Source organism: Nymphaea colorata, chromosome 13, assembly GCF_008831285.2.
Source record: "Nymphaea colorata isolate Beijing-Zhang1983 chromosome 13, ASM883128v2, whole genome shotgun sequence".
Taxonomy (NCBI): Eukaryota; Viridiplantae; Streptophyta; class Magnoliopsida; order Nymphaeales; family Nymphaeaceae; genus Nymphaea; species Nymphaea colorata.
The window spans coordinates 16,854,952-16,878,170 of NC_045150.1; the positions used below are offsets into that span (position 1 = coordinate 16,854,952).

The 23,219-nt window shown below is 40.1% G+C and overlaps 2 protein-coding genes across 2 annotated transcripts; one reads left to right on the forward strand and one right to left on the reverse strand.

Annotated features, from left to right (window-relative positions):
- Positions 1–1,799: 1,799 nt before the first annotated feature.
- On the reverse strand, positions 1,800–2,405 carry LOC126410673 (uncharacterized mitochondrial protein AtMg00810-like). Its single transcript, XM_050081137.1, has one exon. It carries the CDS (start codon positions 2,403–2,405, stop codon positions 1,800–1,802), a length of 606 nt encoding a protein of 201 aa, XP_049937094.1.
- Positions 2,406–8,182: 5,777 nt separating this feature from the next.
- LOC116266880 (uncharacterized) lies at positions 8,183–22,396 on the forward strand. Its single transcript, XM_031648329.2, has 10 exons — positions 8,183–8,824; positions 9,035–9,132; positions 9,213–9,258; positions 10,674–10,756; positions 11,606–11,670; positions 12,393–12,454; positions 15,467–15,526; positions 16,241–16,273; positions 22,042–22,107; positions 22,185–22,396. Exons 1-10 carry the CDS (start codon positions 8,411–8,413, stop codon positions 22,227–22,229), a joined length of 972 nt encoding a protein of 323 aa, XP_031504189.1. The 5' UTR covers positions 8,183–8,410; the 3' UTR covers positions 22,230–22,396.
- Positions 22,397–23,219: the final 823 nt, after the last annotated feature.

The window sequence follows — 23,219 nt, forward strand, 5'->3', positions numbered from 1 at the left end:
TAGCCTCCCTGCTATTGTCCTTCATGCTGCTGACTATGGAGGTTGGCATTTGTATTGTTTTTGTGATCTAATCATCCTTGGTTAGCTAGCGACATCCCAAACTGATAAGTATGCCCCTAATGAGAGCTGAATTTCCTTTTGTTGAATAATTAGCCACTCTTGTAAGAATGATTATTCCTGTTGGTAAGCCCATACTCCTATTGAAGCTCACTCGCCTCTGCAATGGCCTTAGCCGAAGTGTTGGGCCATCTTATCATGACTCGATCTTGCAAGGCCTCAGAGCATACTTGGTGGCTCTCGATTGCTTGGTTGGGTAATACTGTTCCAAGTTGTGGAACTTCGTGGTACACTCGTCCACTATCATGTTTTCTTGACATAAGTCCGTGAACTATTGTCCCTTTTGCTCCTGCACATTTTGGGGAAAATAGGTTTCTAAGAAGGCATTCTCAAAATCCTCCCAAGAGATTGATTTGCCTTTCTCGAACCAGATCTCTTTGGTTGACTCCCACCAATGACGAGCATTATGCCATTATCTCTTAGATGGTAAGTAACATAACAAACCTACTGATCCTTAGAAACTTGCAAGACTTGGAAGATCCTTGTGATCCCGCAATATTGCATGGGAACGCCCCCCTTCCTCAAAATAAAGAAGATGATATTATAATTGGCAGTAAGACTTGGGATAAGATCACATCCTCATATCTTATGGAAATGGTACAACAAAAAGATATCATAGAAGACTAAAATGAATGGATTTATGATAAAGAGCTAACCTTAGATCTCGCTGGTTCATTTATGTCACATGCAATGGTCAGCTTCCTAAACAAAATAGAGGGAAGTAGAGAGGTATGATGCTTGCTTATAGATTCTATATATGTAAAAAGGGGAAGGAAACTGCCCACGGTGTCCTATCCTATTCATTAGAAACAAAGATATGGAAATATGTTGAATTCTAGTTTAAAAAGGAGAGCAGACAAATCCGACATATGCCAAGCATTGAAATCATGGTTTACAATAAAGCACAACTCTAAGTGGGTAACATATGCTTGAAGTCTTGTTTCCTAAAAGGGAAAGAAAAACACAGAGATTTTAATGTGGTTCGACTCAGAAATGAGTCTACATCCACGATCAAAATATTTCTCTCTCACGCCCTTAATCATTTGTGTGAGAGGTTCATTGACATTTAAAGGAATACAAGGGTCATCCGCTTCCTAATCTTTAGGATCTTGATTGGCGTCAATATCTTGACGATATTGTTGATTACACATCTGATTTTCTTTCCTAATCTTCTGATCAACAAAAGCGGCAACAGATTTGCCGGCAATAGTTTTGTCTTGAGCGTTATCTTCAATAGCCCCCCTCAAGCTAAACAGCCTAAGGACGTTAAGCTTGACACGAATGGATTCAAATGGTGAGCGAGCAAGGGGCTTGGTCATTGTATCAACAAGTTGGTCAGTAGCAGGAACTATAAGATGATGATTTTTCACATGATTCCGGATGAAATGAATATCGACTTCAATATGCTTAGTTCATTGGTGAAAAACTGGATTGACAGTGAATTGAACAACACCCATATTATCACATAAGAGTCAAGGAATGGTAGAAAGAGGGCGATGAAGTTCTTGTAAAAAATAAGATATGGAGAGAACTTTTATTGCAGTGGAGGCCAACGCCTAGTATTTTGCCTCAATACTTAATCAGGCAACAGTATTTTGCTGCTTTGCATACCAAGAAATCAAGGAATCTCCAAGAAAGATGGCAAATCTGGTAGTAGATCTTCAATCATCAAGAATCCCAGTTCAATCAGTATCAGAATATGTTGTAAGAGATAGGCGAGAGGATGGCCAAATAAGGAATCCAATATGAAGAGTGTGCTTAATGTAATGAAGTATGTGTTTGACAGCAGCCCAATGGACAATTGTAGGAGCTTGCATAAGATGACAGACCTTCTTGGTAGCATAAGCAAAATCAGGTCTGGTAAGAGTAGTATACTGGAGAGCACCAACAATTGGGCGATAAGGAGTAGGATCAAGTGGTGGTGTGCCATCAAACTTAGACAACTTTTCTCCACCAGCTAAAGGCGAAGGAAGGGGCTTGACAGCAACCATGGTGCTTTGCTGGAAAAGATCTTGCATATATTGACGTTGAGAAAGAAAGAGCCCTTGAGGTGTAAACTGGGCTTCAACTCCAAGAAAATAATGCAGATGCCCAAGATCTTTTATGGAGAATTCACACCTCATTTGACTTATAAACTGATGAATGGTGGCAGGACAGCTTCCAGTGATCAATATGTCATCAACATAAATAAGAATAAAGATTGAATGAGAGCCCATAAATTTAAGAAAGATGGAAGTGCCAATCTTGGAAGCAGATGACCCATTTGAAATGAAAAGGAACTCAGGCATTGAAACCAAGCTTGAGGGGCTTGCTTAAGTCCATAAAGAGCTTTTTGTAACTTGCATACATAATTCGGATATTGAGGGTTAACAAAGCTTTGAGGTTGTAACATATAAACATATTCAGATAAAGTGCCCTGCAAGAAAGCATTGTTGACATCTAACTGTCAAACTGCCCAATTGTGCGAAACAGCCAGAGTAAGAACAATTCGAACTGTAGTGGGTTTTAATCATATGACTAAAGGTTTCAAAATAATCAGTGCCAGATTCCTGTATATACCCTTTGTCCACAAGATGAACTTTGTATCTGTCAATACTACCATCAGCTTGTCTCTTAATATGATAGACTCATTTATTGCCAGCAATATTGTGAGAGGGAGATAAAGGAACGAAAATCCAACTTTGATTTTTTCATCAAAGCATTATATTCCTCAAGCATTGCATTGTGCCAATGGGAGAGTTAGAGGCTTGGGTAAATGTTTTGGGTTCAGTTTCTAAATGCAACTCAGTAAGGTGAGTAATGTAACGGGGGTTGGGCTTAAGGGATCCAGTTTAGAGGCGAGTGATCATGGAGTGAGTTTTGGGGGCTGGAGGAGGCGATTCATTAGGTAAGGATAGTGTGAGGGAGAGGGTGGTGAAGGGGAAGGTGGTGTTTATATTGTAATGGCAGGCTCATGTGGAGAAATTGATGGTGGTGATGGGGAGGGTGACCGGGCTGTAATGGGGAGAGGAATCTCCATTGGTGGAGAGTTTGAAGAAGATGGTGGCTCAGGTTTGAGGGCAGATATGGATTTACAGGGAAAAATATTCTCATCAAAAATGACATTACGGCAAATGTAGAGTCTTGAATTTGAAGAATTCAAGCAAAGATAGTCTTTATGTGTGGTGCTATAACAAAAAAAGATGCATTTTGTGCTTCAATACTATAATTTGTGAGCATTGTAAGGGCAAAGATGAATGGTAGCAGGCACATCCAAATGTTTTAAGAAAGGCATAGTCAGGAGTTTGGTTAAAGAGAAGCTGAAATGGAGTTTTCATGTTTGTAATAGGTAATGGTAGGCGGTTAACAAGAAATGCAGTTGTAAGAAAAGTAAAATCCCAAAACTTGAGAGGAAGGCTAGCATGAGCAAGTAAGGTGAGACATATCTCCACTATGTGACGATATTTTCGTTCTACTCTCCCATTTTGCTGATGAGTGTGAGGACATGAAATGTGATGATCAATTCCACATGACTTTAAGTAAGTAGATAAGGATCTATATTCTCCTCCCCAATCACTTTAAAAGACCTTTATGGGTCACTTAAATTGTCTATCAACAAGTTTTTGAAAGTCTCAAAAAATAGACAAAATTTAAGACTTTCTTTTAATAATAAATAACCAAGTGAACCTTGAATATTTATCAACAAAATTAACATAATAATAATATCCTTGTATGAAAGCAATGGGCAGAGGGCCCCAAACATCAGAAAATATAAGATCTAATGGTCCATTTATTTCATGAGTTGAACTAGAAAAAGGTAAAGTGTGACTCTTCTTCATTTGACATGCTTCACACAAAGAGTCAAATTTATTGAAACTAGAAGGAAGCCCTTATTTACTAAGGACATGTTGCACGATTTTAATGGAAGGATGCCCAAGTCGCTCATGCCATTTTTGCCACGTAGTTCATTCACCAAGTAAAGTTGTTGTTGACGCCCAATATCTCCCAAGTGTAGCATGTAGAGCTTGTGCTCATTGTTTCCCTTGAGAAGAACATGCCCTATCTTGGCATCCTTAACATAACAAAATTGCAGGGTGAAATTCAAGCAACACATCATTATCTTTTGTAAACTTGTGTACTGAAAGCATATTTTTGGTGATAGAGGACACATGCAAAATATCTTTCTTTATGAGCTTGGAATCAAAATGAGAGAAAACAGAAGTAACAATGTGGTTAATGTTCAAACCTTGGTCATTTCCAATGCGAACTTGATCTCCTCCATTGTAGTTGCATTGGATTGTCAAGTTGTTGAAATCTGGTGTTAGATGGTGGGTGGCTCCAAAGTTAGGGTACCATTCTCCATGATCAAATGACCCATAGACATCAACGGTATGTGCTTCAATAGAAGGAGCGCCATCAAATTTCTGAATTTTATATGTTTTGCACTTCAAAGCACCATAGCCAGGCTGACGACATGGTTGACAAACTGTGTGGCAATTTGCAACAATATGACCATTATTTCCACAAGCAAAACAAGATCCAGCCTAATTTTTCGAAGAACGATCTTGAGTTTTATTGTGACCTCTGTTATGCTTAAAGTGATTTCCACCAAAATTTTGGTTTTTCATAGTAAAATTTAATGATGGGGTTCCAATAGGAAGATTACAGCTTCATCCAATTGCACTTCATGAATAAGCAACATAGCAAGCAAGTCTTCCAGATTAATAGGATCGACTCTAGTATTCAACGCAGTTCTAAGAGACCCATATTCTCCTGATGGTAAACCAATCATAATGCAGGTGATCAAATCATCATCATCCACTGGTTTGAATGCCAGTGCTAATTGGTAAGCATTACTTTTTGCTCTACAGAAATATTATGAAATAGTTTCGGTGCATTTTCTTAAATTCTGAAGTTGGTTTTTCAATTGCTGGATTCTAGCTCTTGAGCGAGCAGCATACATAAGCTTGAGGACATTCCATAATTCATGAGAGGAAGAAATTCCCACAACATGATTACGAACAAGATCAGTTAAAGATGAAAGAATCCAACTTAATCAAGCTGATCTAATATATACCATTCATCATATTTTAGATTGCGACGTTATAAGTCATTGTTGTCATCAATCCATTCAGATGGACATGGTTGTTTACCATCTATGAAACTCATGAGATTATAACTCTTAAAGAGAGGCATAAACTGAGATTCCCAAATCAAATAATTGTCTGATGTAAGCTTAATTGAAAACAGATACTGAAGATTTGTAGGCGCAGGAAGAACTGGAAAAATCTAACTTGTAGTTTGAGATGTATATGGTGTAACAGACTCTGATGCGTAATTGCCATTGTTTTTAGCCATTTTTGAACGAATGTTGAGGACAACCACAAGTTAATATCTTGATCACCAGCAGAGAGAAAGGAGACTCACTCGACAACGAGCGTCTCTACTCTATTCTTGCAGACATCAACGGTGACAGAAGTAGAAAATTGTAGCAGAAGTGGTGTTCAGAATTCGAACGAGTTTGGGATGCTCTGGTCATGGATTTTGTCAAGCTCAGAACTAATATATTATACTAGAAGAGAGGTTATTTCAGTGAAATTTCGTTGGAAAAGATTGTCCGTGGAGACAACGCCAAACAAAAGAATGAAGGGGGTGGAAATTAGCAGTGTTGCCCTGTTCCTCTTGTTTCTTGACCGGCGATAAAAGAAAAATCAGGCGCTTCCTCCTCACAACACCAAAAAATCTGCAAATACATTGGAAGTATCTACAGAAGTTCAAGAATCATTTGAACTTCTGCTCGATTGCTATAGTGCTTAGATTTAACAACGACAACAAAAATCGTTGGTGTGTTTTTCCTCTGTTTCAGCAGCGATTCTCTGTTCTTTCTCTGTTTCAGGAACAGGAAAAGCAATCGCTTCTTTCGCTTGGCTCCAAAGACTTCAGGGACAACTCGAGGATGATCTGCAGGAGCGTAGGATATCTCTAGATTCCTGGTAACAACTTGTATTGCCGGATTTGAGAACGCCGGCAAGGATTATCAACGTGAGCAGAGTTTGTTTTCACAGCTATGCAAGGCTCTGATACCAAAAAAGGGAAAGAAAAACACAGAGATTTTAACATGGTTCGACTCAGAAATGAGTCTACATCCACGATCAAAATATTTCTCTCACACCTTTAATAATTTGTGTGAGAGGTTCCATTAACATTTAAAGGAATACAAGGGTCATTCGTTTCCTGATTTTTAAGATCTTGATTGACATCAATATCTTGACGATATTGTTGATTACACATCTGATTTTCTTTCCTAATCTTTTGATCAACAAAAGCGGCAACAGATTTGCCGACAATAGTTTTGCCTTGAGCGTTATCTTCAATATTTCCATAGAATTATTTGGAGCCTATGGAAGCTATGAAACATATGTATGATAGAGGGCCAGAAAATTTCAATCAATGGGGCAGGAAAAGAAAATTGGAAATTGTGCTCTGACATCTTTGCAGCTAATATAAAGGATATGAAGGAATACCTTCAAACATGCATTACTTGGCTAAAATCAAGGATATTTTCAGCAGACTGGCTGACCAGTGTAAATGGAGAGCTAAGTGCTCAATTTGTGTATGCTAAAAGAGGATCAAAGATGTGTGTCATCTATACAATTGACGGAGGTGAATGTCATAGGAAGATTTACCCGATGGTTAGAGACCTAAGAGAGCTGGAGGTTCTAGATCTTACTCTTGAATCTTATTTAGTTAAAGACTTTGCAAATCAAAAGGGTTGGACTAGTAGGGATGTCAATATAACTGTTTTGGATCGGATATCCGACCAAACCATTCTGAAAAAAAAAATCAGATAGGGAAAAAACTTTAAATCAATAAAATTCGGATTTAAGAAATGACATGTAACTGGATTCAGATTCAGATATACATAAATATCCTATCAGATTTTAGTTCAGATTCAGATCAATTTTTTTTTTAAATAAATATCTTATATCCAATGCCCTTACATTTTGAAAATAAGCTAAATTTGGTTCTAAATTTGGACGTGGATTCAGATATGAATGTAAAATTCGAATTAAGATCAAATTCAGCTTGTAAGATCGGATTTTAGATTCTGATTCATATGACTTTTTTTATTCATATTAAATTCTGAATATGTGAATATCCCAAAATGTAGACACGATGAAGGTATATCCGATTCTATTCCAATCCATTGGCACCTTATGGACTAAGTGTTTGAAAGTGAACTTAAAAGGAAGAGGGATGTTGAGGGCAGATGTGGTGCCTATGAATAAGTGTGCTAACTTTGACAGTTTTCACAACCCTTGAAGTAAAGCATGCCAAAGAAAAAACTTTTAATTTCTTAATAGTAAAAATTAAAGTCGTTAACATTTTAGGAGTAAACAAATTATAACTATTTACATGGTACCAAGAAATAAACATAAAATTATTGACATTTTAGTGTATGTTCAATTTCAAGGCTGGACATCGGGCCCACCCATTTTAACAGCCCAGGCTCAAGCCCAACCATCATGGGTCAGGCTTAGGTAAGGCACAACCCAGTCCGATCAGCCCAATTCAAATTTAACAAAAAAATAAAATACTTATGTTTTATATACAAATAAAAAATATGCTATAAACAAATAAATAATTATTTGACTGAGTCAAACCTAGCCCAACCCAAAACCCATTTTTACAGCACGAGCCCAACTCAGGCGGAGGGCCCAAAAGCTAAGCAGTTTGGGCCCAGTGCGGAGTCTTATTCAAATTTGCGTGCATAACATACCAAGCTAAATTATATATATATATATATACTAAAAAATGTGTCTGGTGTGAAGTTAATGGCTGCAGTGTCGATGAGTTTTGAAATTGTTGTTTTAAGGCTTGATTGTCTGAGCTGCTCTCGTCATATTTTTTGGAGACTTGTACACATTCATATTTCTAAAAGTTTCATAAACAAAATGTGTATTATTGAGAAATTCATAGTTCAAAAAGATTTCATCCACAGAAGAGATCCTCACACCTTGGGGATATCTTTTGTTCCACATAAATATTTTAAAATCTTGGAGAGACAACAGTGCATATTAAAGGGCGCCATACTGTCGAAGGTGTCCGTCTTTTGCACCAAAATAGAACTATCTGATTGAATCAACAAAACAACAACATCGCCTCGGTCAGTTCCCCCCATCACACAGAACAGGTCCTGGTAACTCCCGCTGGCGGTGGAGCTCCAAATTTTCGTCTCCTTCTTCCTCCTTGCCTTCTCCTTGAGTTTCTTAATGGATGTGCAGTAATGGGTTCTCTCTGACAATCACAAAAAATGTTTGCTGCGACGCCCTATTCCACTACTTGGCTTCGCCCCTGCACCCGTTTGGGTCGCCCGTTCCGCAGGGTCTCTCGATTAGAACCGCTCATCTCCACCTTCCCTTCCTGCAAACAGAAAGGCGGTACCCCTTCTTCTTCTTCTTCTTCTTCTTCATCATCATCTTCTTCTTCATCGAAGAAGAAAAGGACCAGTAACAATGGAGGCAGCGGTGTTAAGAGGAAGCCTCTTCCAGCTAAGACCACCGCCCTTGTTCCCGTTCCACTGGACGACAGAACCGATGACGAAGCTTCTCCTTCGAATTCAACCGATCCACGTCCCTTACATCCCCTTCCGAAGCCTCCTGCTGGCTTTATCCTTGACGCCAACGGAAGGGTCGTTATGGCCTCGTCCAGGAGGATAGTTACCATTGTATGTACCCTCCTCCTTTAGGCTTCTTCACTATATTCTCATATCTATAGATGCCAACAAGAATGCCTATTAATAATTTGTTGCCATACTCAAAATCTTGTCTTAAACACGATGTCTTGATTTGTGTTCTCCGATAGATGATATGTGTATGGTGGACCTTGTCTGTCTTCTATCCATTCCTTGTTTAAAAGTGTATTCTTGCTTTTGCAGGTTGATTCTGCAAATAATCAACCTTTAGAATGTGTTGTGAGAAGAGTCTTCTACAGCTCAAAAGGGGACGAATGTATGCTGTTGTGTCCTGTTGATACGTAGGTGAAAAACCGTTGTAATTAGTAAAAGATAATTTTCTGTCTCATGCATCTAATTGTGGTGATTTTTGTGCTTGCAGTCCAGTGCAGATACTGAAAAGCACAAATTTTGACGGCTGGGCAGCAGTATGTCCCTTTTACCATTATTTACATTGAATGAGCTTCTATCAAATGCACTTGCTTCTTTATTAGAACTTAGAAGTTCCTCTTGCTAAACTTTTCTCCCCTAACGTGCACGGGCTTTTCCCATATTTTGCAACCCAATGTAAGGTATCTGATAATTTTTCCGGATGAAGGGTCAGGTGTGCAATCACTTGTTGTGTATCCTGTTTACTGGATTATTTGGGCTGTGAAATTGCGCTAATAGCTGGACTATGTAGAATTTTTCTTTCAATATTAGTGTTATAAAAAAAATTCTGCATCTTTGATACATTCAGTTGCTTTTAAATTTCCCCTTATTGGGCCTGTGAAAAAAAATCATTTTTTTCAAGTTAACTTCATCAGAAAACAAGAAAAAAAGAAGCAACATGGATGCATTACCTTTACCAAGAGGAGGTAAAAACAACATTGGAGGCAAATGTTCAAAATATTTGCTTGTATGGGAATGAAAATTCCTTACTGAGGTGCCTGATAAACTAGAAGTTACTGGGATGATTATATTAAGTATGTAATGCTAGTATAGTAGTATCATATTTTGGTGTCGATGAACGTTTGACAACATATTTTTATTTACATGTCCCGGAGGAAATATTGCACGAGGTCTATTCATCAACGTTATATCTTATATCTATGCTCACAGTTGTGCAGTACCTATGGAATACGTACTCATGTAATTATGCAGTGTGTTTTTCGAAGAATCGAGTGGGTTATTGATATGGAACTCCTTATTGCTTGAGCAAATATAATATTATCCCAAGCTCTGCTATTGCTATCCGTTCTTCCTCTTGTCTTTTATCCTTTTTTATGCTTTTGGAGGGAGAAAAATCAAATGTCATACTGCACCATCCATTTCAGTAAAAGCACCAGCTGCTATGCGATTCAAAAGTTCTTTTTGAGACTGGGAGATTCCAACTGGCTTTTTTGCATTAATTATTGGTCAAGTTACAATATGTCTTATACTTCTTGATGTTCATAGAGGTAGTAGACCTTTTCAGTTGTCAACCATAAGTGGTGCAACATCATATTCCATCTTGTATGATACCTTTTGATGGAGACAGACCATTCACAGAGCACTATGCTTGTCTGGTATTGAACATGGCTGCTGCATCCAGCATAGGTGAGAACGGTATTTGTTCTATTCAAGAAAGGAAGAAAAAAAAGGGGACCTTCTTCCCTCTAGTTTCAGAGAGCTGGAGGCATCAGAGTGCATGAGAGATGGAAGAGATGCTTTGGTTATTTATTGTCCATTCTTCTGTTGCCGCATTGCTCTCTTGCTGTTTATGGAGTTTAGTGTATTTCAGATGTGTTTCCTTTAAAATAGTCACTTACTATTCTTTTTGGGAAATTGGATGGTTGTTTAAATGCAGTCAGTTCTTTTGCAGCTAAATGACAATGAAATTGATGAAATTATCCCTGCTGCTGCTTATGCTCTTGCCAAGATTCATATGCACCTGGTTTTGAGTGGGTAATAGTTTATTTTTGTTTTTATTTTTATTTTTGTTTTTGTTTTTATTTTTATTATTGAGAGTTCGTTGGGTTTGTAAGTTTACTCTAAATGACATGACCTTCTTTAGCAAACATTAGTGTGTGATCTCACATGAAGACATGTCTTGGGACGTCCATTATCCAAGCTCCATTCTGCTATGCTTGTTTAGCTCTACCTCATTGACTTGGTATCAGGTGGATGAACATAGCCAAGCGTCTGAAGTGTGTCTCTTCCACTGAAACTTTAATTAGGCCAAAAATGTTCAATGCTGTATTTCTCAGAACTTTGTAAATGAGCTTGCTCTCATGATAGAGTTTATGCAATGAAAGAGCATGCCTAGGAAAAGTACTTTAGGACTTTTCAATGAAAATGACATTTTCTCTTATATTCTTTTCTTATAAAGGAAAGTGTGCACCATTTGGTTATATATATACCTCAATTTTTATGTCTTTTGTCGTTATGATTCAAAGCCAAGGTCCCTTTTACCATGAACTCATTATGTAAAGATGTTTTGGCTACTGTGGGGATGCTTCAGACATGGGGATCAAATGAGATGGATGGATGGTTAGGTTGCAATATAATAACTGAAGGATCTGGAGTTGGATCCCCGGGGGGCTGGGGGGCGGGGGTGAGGGGGGGGGGGGGGTGGTGGCTGTCCCTGAGCTTGCCTGCCAAACAAAAAAGGTTCATTTTTCAAGAAATAATAGTCTCATCAAAATTTCTGATGTCTAATCTAATAAAAGATGTCTGTTGTGGGTATTTTTATAGTTATGGAGTTTTAGAACAGTTTGTATAATCTTGTTTGATTTATTATTTTTGTATGATCAGATTTTGCTATACTGCCAGAGGAGGATTTTGTTACTCTGAGGAAGATATACTTGAATTTCGAACAGGTAATGCTTTCTTTACTACATTGGTTATAGATCTGGTCATATTTGTTGATTGTGCAAACCTACATCTAGTGTTTCAAGTCCCTAAAGGGCTGCACATGATCTAGACATTTGTATGCACCCCTTACATATTTATGGCATAAGCTAGTACTGAAAATACAACAATTGTCATCGTTTAGTATTATCTCTGTTCGGCAATTTGTTTTTGTCTCTGGCAACTGTGATCTGTCTCTCTTATGCTATTAATCCAAGTAAAATTCCCGTGTCAAATATAATGCCATTATCTATTTGGTGGAGTCTTTTATCCTTTCCCTGTCTGAACCCAGATCTGGGAAAAGCCCTGTTAGGTCCACACTGGATGTCTGGGTAATCTTAGTTGATTAGAAAACTAGCTTAATGTTTTCCTTATAGTTCATTTTATCTTGTGTGTTATTTTTTCTTCATTTGGAAATAAAGGAAATAGGCTATCATGTAGCTGATACTGTAATCTCCCAAGAAATTCCCAAGAATGATTGTGTTTGAATTCTTTTCTAAATACTTACGGCAGCACATCAAACCTGGGTCAAATCATATCCAATTGTTTTCTTTTTCTTGTTAATGTTAAGAGCCATTCTGAATATATTGGTGTCAGCATGGAAGTTTGTGCCATGTAGAGCAGCTTCCTCTTTTTCCTGGCTGAATACTACCTTTCATATAGCATCAACTAAGTGGTTCGTATCATGCAGATGATGGTGAGGAAATAGATGGACTGCCTCCAGAAGGCATAGAAATCACGTGCTTTCACCAGGTAAGCTTACTGAGAATGAGTAAACCTAGTTAACTGGATTTTAAAAATGTTGCAACTTTGCAATTTGTTTTTGGTGCTTCATGAGAGTAGAGTGGGACCGCAAATTATTTTTTAACTATGAGACACAAGAGGTTACGTAACCTCTGTTTGATGCATTGCTGATATATCCTGACTACATAAATATATATCTGCTATGTGTATGTGTGTGTTTAAGTTTGACGTGTGCGTTTGTAGTGGACAGTGGACAAAGATCCAACTTCTCTATGGACAGGATAAAGTAAGATCATACTTGTCTTTGTGGGAGTAGTGGAGATGTCACTTTATTTGTTGAGCATCAGTTTAACAAATCTAGTTCTGGAAAGCCTGTGCCTTGGGATGGAAAGATGAGTGGGATAAACATGTGACTTGTGAAGTTGGCTGAATTGGCATAGAATAACAGTTATGACTGAGTATTGGCATGCTGTGGAATGCCTTGCCCATTGCACTTCTAAAGCCTCGTTTTTGTGGACCGCTGCCAAACGTTGAACCTGTTCCAACATCTCAAACTCGGATTGCAGGGATCACCCAAGTACTTCCTATCAACAGATACTCGATATATCAATATTGATTGGATTAGAGACCTGTTATTGAATTGCTCAATGCAGACAAGGATTCCATTAATAAATGATCGTTGTGATTCACTGGAACAACTCGATGATTTCTTGGAAGTCGATGTCTGTTCATAGCTACTACCTTCCCACCATAGAATAGTTCGATCAAATGCTTAATTTTTGTCCTAATTGATCTTGCTTCAACATTAGAAGTATCTGAGTAGATACTGTTACTTCCTCGAACCATACTAATGTAATATTACTTGATCAGATCATTTAATTGTTTACTTCTCTTGGATTGGAAACTTTTCCATTTTAAAAAAGAAAAGTTGACCATGAGTTATTAATAAACTGACAATTGATTCTTCATGGATCGATGCCTTGAGCAGTTAATAAGGGTGGTTAGAAAATTGCAGCCTTACAAATAGGAAGTTGCCAAGGGTATACCATGAAGTTCCAAAGTTTGTACCTATGAACCATTTGCATTAATTACTACTACATCGCTCTTATTAATTAGTGTACCAACGTTTTGCTGGAACAAAAGATTCAGGATTGGACTGCTTTTAATATTGATTACTAAAAAGCCTTTTCCCAGTCTTGAATTGTCAAAACAAGAACTTTATGTGAGTAGAAGCCGTAAAGGGATAATTAGGTATTTTTCTGATAGGATATAATAGTGGTTTTCCTTCTAGATATCATCATCTACATCCAGAAAGTCATATCATTTGGAAAAAGTTTCACAGTTTGGGAAGGGGTTTTTATTGACCAAAAAGAAGGATCTATTAAATGTCGTCCCTGTATGGATAGATGAAGATCTTATTGTGCAAAGACCTATTACTGGCTAATTTGTTTCATGTTCTTGGTGTGATGGCTATGGGAAATGATTTGTCCTGCATATGATGATGGATAAGCTAATTTGAATTTATCTTTGGGGGTCTTGTCATAATTAGAGGTGTCCAATGTCCAATTCAACAAGATTCCCATTTCCGTTTCCAGTAGACAGTTATCGAAGAAGAGGATTAGGTCGCAGGCTGACTGCATATTGGTTGGATAATCACAATGTTATAAAGGATATAGGTCTGAAGAGTACTCTTTAAGTTCTTAAGAAACATATTCTTCTGTATATCCTAGAGTAATTTATAATTAGTCATTGAATGATTCAAAGAAACATGACAAATTGAATGAGGTGGATCAATTTTTTTATAGCCAAAGAGTGCAGTATATATATATATATATATATATATATATATATATATATATATATATATAAGAAATACTTAGAAAATATATATCAACGGATCTTGCAGCAGTGTTTTTAAGACACCTATGAAAAGGTTTAAATATATGGACAACTGAGCAGCCCCCTAGACAGTCAAATATAAACATTAGTCGAATTTTCATGTAGAAAAACAAAAATACTACTAAGAACAACAATAAAAAGAAAAAATAGTTCATGCAGGAAGGTTGCCGGAGGTCGTTAGAGGTTGCCGGAAGTTGCTGGACGTCGCCGGAGGTTGCCTACAATTTTGTCAAGGCTCTGCGTTTTTGAAAGGAAATAAGAAAACAAAAAAAAACCCTAAATTTTGGATGAAAATGAACTCGATCAACATTGACCGAGTCTGTTTTTGGACAGATACGGACCTGGGTATGTTGACCGTACCCAGTACCTGTTCACTTGTACCTGAGCCACACCCGACACTGTACCCGTATCCGTGTTGCACCCGACTGGTACAGGTACTCCACCAAAATTAAGGTACCTATGTTACATAGCATTTGAGATGTTGCAGAACACTGCTGCAAGAAACTCGGAATTTGATAGACATGAAGAAATGAAAGCATATGATCAGCCACAGCTCTGTGAACACAAAATAGCATGCTTTCTACATTTCTGAATATGAATATTTTTATTTGGAATGAGTTTTGAAATTATTCTAGCTTTTCACGCTTTGTAGCAGATGTGGCTTCTTACATCATGATAGGTCATTGTTGCCTAAGGCACTAGAAGTGGCCTTTAAAGGTTGTTGAATAGAATACAACTCAACCAAGTTGAGAAGTTCTCCTTTCTACTGCTCAGTTAAAACATGATTCAAGAGGTTATTTGGCACTTCCGAGGAGCTCCATTTGCCTTTGCTTCTGTTTATGCCCCTAAAATTGTTCTTTCTTGTGGACCTGTTATCCTGTTGTACTTTGGACTAGTTGTTTGCTTTGAATTTCATTCCTCTCAAACTGTAATGTTGGTCTGATTCGAATTCTGCCTTAATAATTCAGACTTATTATTTATACATTTGGTACATGAGTGTGGTTATTCTTTTATTCTGAAATTTATGGTGCAATGGTTCTTCAGTCTATTTCCCTCAGCAGATACCATCAGCTTGGGGTCTTCAGATTTTACTTACTGCATTTTGTTCATTTTGTTCTGCAGGACGGTGCACACTTTATGATCTACACCCCTTCTGATCCACTTCTTTTTGTTGCAGTGAAGGTATGTCAAACGTGTCTTGTGAAATGATCAATTTCGTTTTCTGGCAATAAGGAGTCGACCAGGATAAAGCCATTATTTGCCCCTTCTTAGAGTGATAAGCTCAGTAGTTTGGACTAGCTCTATACTGCCATTCCATGTGTATCACAGGTTTAATTCCAAGAGAACGATGTAAAGATTTGACTGGGTTATCCCAGGTGGGATTGTCAAGGCATGGGCTTTTGGTGCAGCTCTAACCCCTACCTTCCTGAAGACTGACATAACATGATCTAATGTGATTGGGTTCAGGCTCAGGTCTATATTCTGAACCCAAACCAGGGCCAATGTTGCGTTTGGGCCAATGTTGCTTAAGAGGTTCTATTCTTACATGTAAAATGTGGTAAATGGCTAGTTTTTTAAGATATGCATTCTCGAATCCAGGTTCTGGTGCAAAATTTTACGAGACCTGGAAGCAATTAATAATTGGGTTCTATTTTTCTTTTCCAGACTCATATAAACATATCCAATTTGAGTTGGTATTAGGTAAAATTGACCCATTGACATCCCTACCTACAGGGACATAGATATTCTGATTTCCAATTGCCCCTGCTAATTTTGGGTGAAGCCCTGCAAAAGTTTTGTGGCTGTCCTTGTGATGGTTATTCTCTGGATGAAACTACTTTGTTCTTAAAGGCTTAAGCTACATGTGACACTGATAATCTTGACCTGTGCATGCAGGACCAAAATGGTTTACTGAAAATTGCGGAAGATGTAAGTATTTGGTATTTCATTTCTTTGTTCTTTTATTCCCCTTCGTTTAGAATTAATTTGTTTGCCATCGCATCCCAAGTATGAAACAAAATTAAATAAAAGGTTTGTGTTGGAAAGTGTCACGACCTTAAGGTCTCTATCGTGGCATCATGGCAACAGTTAGTAGGCATCATGGGCTTAGTTAGTGTTCAGTTAAGCTGATTACAGTTATTCCAAGAAGTGGGTTGTTCCACATTTTTAGCGTGAGTTATCCCTGTTAGTGGGTCTGCCACGATCCATGGTTTGAGGCTTCCACTTCTGCTAGAGAAGTTATAAGGCCCTTAGTTGTTAATGGAATGATATGCTTTTCATCTCAATTCTTTCTCTCCTCTTTCGTCTCCTCCCTCCTAGTCTGCTCTCTCTCTTCATCAAGACTCTGTTTACAACCAGACTGTAACAAGTGGTATCAGAGACAGCACGATGGCTACACGCTCCAAAGCCACGAACAACAAATCGTCAGACGAACTTGTCCAAAAGCTGGAGTCCTCCATGGCCGACTTTCGCCAAGAAGTCAATCTTCGCCTTCAGGAATCTTGGCAGCGAATGGAACAATATTTTCAACATGCTGACCAGAGGTTCACCGAGTTACAAGAAACAATTGCTTCCGGTACTATTGCTGGTAAGGACTCTGATAATAGAGGGCTTTTAGGTGCCCCACCTCCCAACCACACCACGACGGCAGCAACAACTTCCATCACTGCGGCATCCTCTGCTCCGTCCACCACAGCACAAACCACCATACCAACTATGGTCCGGCGTTCAGGTGATATCCCATTACGCCTCAATTTTCCCGAGTTCACTCCTACTAATCCCCGGTATTGGATTCGTAAATGTGAGCAATACCTTGACGTTAATGACATTGACAAACACCGCAGAGTAAAGCTACCTGACTCCATCTCAACGAAGAAGGCGACACTTGGCTATACAATGAACTGCTCCAACACAATGACCTCACCTGGGCTCAATGCGTGGACAGATTGTGCGAACGCTTTGGCGTTCAAGATACTGACAGCGTGATTGCCGAATTCAACCACCTCAAACAAATAGGAACTGTCGCGGATTACATCAAGCGATTCAAGGACTTAAAAGGACATGTGTTATGTGAAAGTGTCACCCTATCCGATAAGTACTTCATTTCCTATTTTATTGGCGGACTAACCGACTCGCTTCAGTCCCTCGTCCAGGCTCACGCCCCCCTCACGATTCGGGAGGCCATGGCAAAGGCCAAGTTTCACGAAGCCGCCTTACAAAGCACCAACCATTTCGTAGCCTGCCGCCGCCCAATTTAATTTTGGAGGAACGAAACCCCCACGGGAACCACAGCCAATCAAGAAGTTTCCCACATGCTACCGCTGCGGCGCCCCCTGGTTTCGAGGACACTCTTGCAGACCCCGTCCAACTAGTGAAGCTCATGTCTTGGACGAACCAAGTTCTGATGATGGCAAAGTCGGGGACGACAACCCAGTCCCAGCCTAGGATGAGCAACTTGTGGAACTTTCCATGCACGCCATTAATGGGAGTACCGGTAGCGGCACCCTGAAATTGAGAGGGCACATCCATCACAAGCCGGCCTTAATTCTATTAGATACAGGGAGTACCGCAACTTTTATTAATTCCAAGTTGGTTGATGCTCTTCACTTAGAAGTCTTGGACTGTCCGGAAATGACCATTGCACTAGCCAATGGCACCAGAGTCGTGTGTTCCAAAACTTGTCCTAACTTGAACTGGGAGATGTGTGGCAGTCACTTCCGATGTGATTTTCGCATTCTTGATCTTGGTACTTACGACATTGTCCTTGGTATTGACTGGATGCAGGAGGTGAACCCTATAACTTTCGACTTTGTACAAGTCCAGGCAACCATTAAGAAGAACAGAAATGAGGTCATTCTTAAGGGCCATCGTGGTGACTCGAAACAATTGGAGGAGCTAAGTTGTCTGATAGCTGGTTGTCCTCCCAAAAACATCAACATCTAGCATGTCGAGCACGTGGCCTGGGTATTCGAGGTGGATGATGGCAACATGCTGGCAGCACTTCCAAAGTCGACTTCAATTGCAGTTCATACTTACGGAGGATTAGATCTCCCCATGGAATTCCGAGAAAGGCTGCATCTCTTCCTCCGCTCCTTCGCCAACATGTTTGAAGAGCCCCATCAACTCCCACCTCAGCGTTTTCATGACCACAGGATCACACTAGTCCCGGGAACCTCACCAGTAGCCGTCCGCCCATATCCTACCCCTACCACCAAATACGGAAAATAGAGGTCCAAGTGCAACACCTCCTGGATGCTGGGTTTATCTGTCACAGTCATAGTCCCTTCGCCTCGCCCGTCTTGCTCGTTAAAAAGAAGGATGGTAGTTGGCGAATGTGTGTGGATTACCGTCAACTCAACAGTCGGACCATCAAAAATCGATATCTGATTCCCGTCATAGACGACCTTCTTGATGAACTACCTGGCGCAAAGGTATTTTCCAAGCTCGACTTACGGGCTGGGTACCACCAAATTCGTATGGAGGAGGAGGACGTTCCTAAGACGGCATTCCAGACACACCAAGGCCATTACGAGTTTCGGGTGCTACCTTTTGGTCTTACTAATGCCCCAGCCACTTTTCAGTCCTTAATGAATCAGGTTTTGGCTCCATTCTTACGTCAATTTGTTCTGGTATTTTTTGACGACATATTAATCTACAGCAGCGATTTGGCCTTGCACATTGAGCACCTTTCGATGGTGCTAGAGCTACTACGGCGTGAACAATTCTACCTCAAGTTATCCAAATGCGAATTTGGCATGGCGTAAATCGATTACCTGGGACACGTCATATCGGGAGAACGAGTCAGCACCGACCCAAAGAAAGTTGAGGCCATGTTCAGTTGGCCTACACCCAAAACTGTAAGAGAATTGCGGGGCTTCCTCGGCTTAACCGGTTACTACCGAAAGTTCATATGGAATTATGGCGTGGTGGTGCAACCCCTGACCCAGCTCCTCAAAAAGGATGCCTTTTGCTGGTCTCCAGACGCGGATGAGGCTTTCACAAATCTTAAGCACCTCCTATCGACCTCTCCCATCCTTGCATACCCTGACTTTAATAGTGAGTTTGTGTTGGAGACAGATGCATCAGAGCGGGGCATCGGGGCAGTCTTAACTCAAAACGAGCGTCCAATCGCATACATGAGCGAAGCATTAGGCCCTCGTAATGCCGGCTTAGCTACCTACGAAAAGGAGTTGATGGCTGTTCTCTCCGCAGTGACGCGTTGGCGGCACTATTTGGAAGGAGCCCATTTCGTGATCAAGACGGACCATCGCAGTTTACAATTCCTCTTGGATCATAAGGTTCATACAAACTTGCAACGAAAGTGTGTCTCTCGCTTAATGGGGTTGAATTTCTCTATCGCATATTGAAGGGGCTTCGATAACAAGGCAACCGATGCTCTATCGCGCTTCACGAAGGTAACCAAGGCCGAAATTCCAACTACAAACGAGGTGCGCGCTATTTCATCAGTCATTCCAGCCTGAAAGGCTTCGATTGAGAAAAGTTATCTTGGAGATACCAAGGCCACTCAAATCAAGGAGGAATTAGTAATTACTCCCGATGGCAGACCCAATTTCAAGTTGCAACAAGGTCTGCTGAGGTACAAGAGTCGTTTTTACATAGGCTGTTTTGGAAATCTTCGCCACGAAATCATTCAGCAATTACACGACATGGCAGTCAGAGGGCACTCGGGCAGGTTAGCAACTTACAAACGAATCAAAAGGCATTTTTATTGGCCTGGCCTCAAGAAGGAAGTTGATACCTACATTGCTAATTGTGACACATGTCAACGATGCAAATCAAAAAACGTTGCTAACCCCGGTTTACTTCAGCCCCTACCAATTCCAACAGGCAATTGGAAGGATATTGCGCTTGATTTCATTGAAGGATTGCCAAAATCGCATGGCAAAGATGTGATATTAGTGGTAGTGGATCGATTCTCTAAATACGGCCACTTCATTGCCATAGCGCATCCGTTCACTGCCATTCAAGTGGCACAAGCTCTCTTCAGCAACGTGTTCAAACAACCATGGCCTTCCTGAAACAATAGTCTCAGATCGAGACAAGATCTTCACCAGCAATATGTGGCGTGAGCTCTTCAAAACTTTTGGCACCCAGCTGGCCCTTAGCTCAGCATACCATCCCCAATCCGATGGCCAGACAGAAAGACTCAATCAATGCCTCGAACATTATCTAAGAGCGATGTGTTTCAATCGACCTCGATGTGTTTCAATCGACCTGGCACTTGGAGCAATTGATTATCACTAGCTGAATTCTGATACAATAGTTCCTACCACACTGCCATCAAGAGCTCACCATTCGAGGTGGTTTATGGTTACTCGCCACCTCCCATTCCTGGAATTCGAGACGAACAGCCTTCGGTGGCCGTGGTTGCAGATTATACCACCAGACATGCTCAAACGGTGCGCTTATTATCTGAATCTCTCGCTCAAGCCCAGAATCGCATGAAGATTCAAGCTGATAAACGACGAAGTGAGAGGGAGTTCGTTGTAGGAGATTGGGTGTGTTCTTAAAGCTCCAACCTTACAGGCAAAGCTCACTGGCATTCCGTACCAACCTCAAGCTTGCAGCCAAATATTATGGACCCTTCTGTGTCCTAGCTAGGGTAGGATTGGTGGCTTACAAACTTGATCTACCTCTGTCCTGTGCAATCCACCCAGTTTTCCATGTATCGTTGCTTAAGCGACGAGTTGGAGAAGGGCAGGTACCGATCACTACACCACCTGTCACTGATAAGGATGGTCTAATCCGATCAGAACCAGAGGCAATATTGGATCGCCGTTTGGTGAAGCGTAACAATGCGGCAATCGTCCAAGTAGTTGTCAAATGGGCCAATTTACATGATGATGAGGCGACATGGGAGGATTATAATGCAATTAAGGCTCAATTCCCCATCATATCAGAATTGAATCACACTGCTATTCTTGAGGACAAGAACAGTTCCAAGGGAGGTCGAGTGTCACTACTTAAGGTCTCCATCGTGGCATCATGGCAACAGTTAGTAAGCGTCATGGGCTTAGTTAGTGTTCAGTTAAGCTGATTACAGTTATTCCAAGAAGTGGGTTGTTCCACATTTTTAGCGTGAGTTATCCCTGTTAGTGGGTCTGCCACGATCCATGTTTTGAGGCTTCCACTTCTGCTAGAGAAGTTATAAGGCCCTTAGTTGTTAATGGAATGATATGGTTTTCATCTCAATTCTTTCTCTCCTCTTCCGTCTCCTCCCTCCTACTCTGCTCTCTCTCTTCCTCAAGACTCTGTTTACAACCAGACCGTAACAGAAAGATAAAGGGACTTCTTGTTACAGGGAAACAAAAAGTGCTCCCACAAGTTTATTTTCTGTTGCACCTGAATAAACAGTATTTAAGAAGAGCTTTTCAAATCTTAAGATGTCTCTTAAGTTATCTGGTATGTTGTTTAAGAAAAAAACAGAAAAAAAAAAAATCTTTCATTGGCAACAACTCATTCTCTAAATGCTGTTTCTGATACGTAACTTGGGATTCTCAAGAACGTCAATTTTTGGGAGTGGATGAACCTACTGGACTGTCGATTCAGAATAAAATCATCTGTTAGGGAAGCAGTATACTGGATGTCACTTGTGGGAACATTAATCACGTAGAGTTTTTGAGAACTATTGATCCTACTGGACTATTGATTGCTTGAATTTGAAAAAAAAAATGCAGGAGTTGTTGGAAGACCCTGGGATAATTGGTGCCATTGATGAGGAGACAGAATTTAATGCTCTAGTGGTATGTGCATGCTTACCCTTTTCTCAGTATGATCTAAATATCTGAATTCTAATGTCACCAAGTTGGATCTTTTGCAGGAAGAAGAGTCTGCTCTTCTTGAATCAGTATTGGGCGAACGCTAATGGTCCTCTGGAGGCTGTTCAGAAAATTTGACATTTCTAATGTAGATTAAAAGGTTGGCACTGTCTGATCGGTTTACATCGTTTATTTATGTGATCTTGAATTTGTAGCAATTGGATGGTAGAAAGAAAAAAGGAAAAGATGAAGTGTCTTCTCCATTATTTAGTAAGCAGTCTGTGATCATGGTCGACTTGGTAGGTCAGTTAGTCCATGGTGTCGCCGGCTAGCTACAGACTAGGGATCGAATTTATTTTCCAATCAAATTGACGTTCAAAAAGAACGTCCCTGTTATTTTGACTTGATTTGAACATGCGAATCCGTGGGCTAGGAGTACGGGCGATGTTGAAAGGAAAATCTGTGTTGACAAGGGGGGAGCTCTGGTCCCTGAAACCCTAGTGGGGATGGGGTTGAAGGATTTACTGGTGAAGCCTCCGATGAGGGTTTCTTGGGTGATTTGTCAGCAATATTGCCGGATGAATGTGGTGATGATGAAGACTGGAGGTTCGCCTAGTTAAAGGGAAACCAATAATAACGGTTGTTGCTGCTTCTGTTCTGCAGAGGGTGAAATCCCCTTTTGGGTGGACTGCGGTAGCATGCTTTGTTAGATCAGGAAAGAAATTGTGAACATTAATCTCCCCAGCTTGGGGAAGCCTTGTCAAAGTTGAAGATGAGAGGAGCTTCACATGGCGCTTAGAGAGGGAGCAAAGAGTTTTTGTGGTAGAATGTCTAAGGGTTGTGTGGTACTAGGAACATTATATGGTTAATTTATTCTAATTTTAGGGCAGGTGTGTGGAACAGGCACACGGTGTTCTTAATGCCAATCAATCGCTTACGGTGAATAGATGGATGAGAGAACTTGGTGAATATAGAAAACATCAAAGTTCTGTGGTAGGTCGAACTACTTGGGCTAATTACTATAAGGGGTCGTTTGGCATTATGAATACCGTGTGACTATTTTATGAATCTGCCTAAATAGTAGATTGTGTCAAACA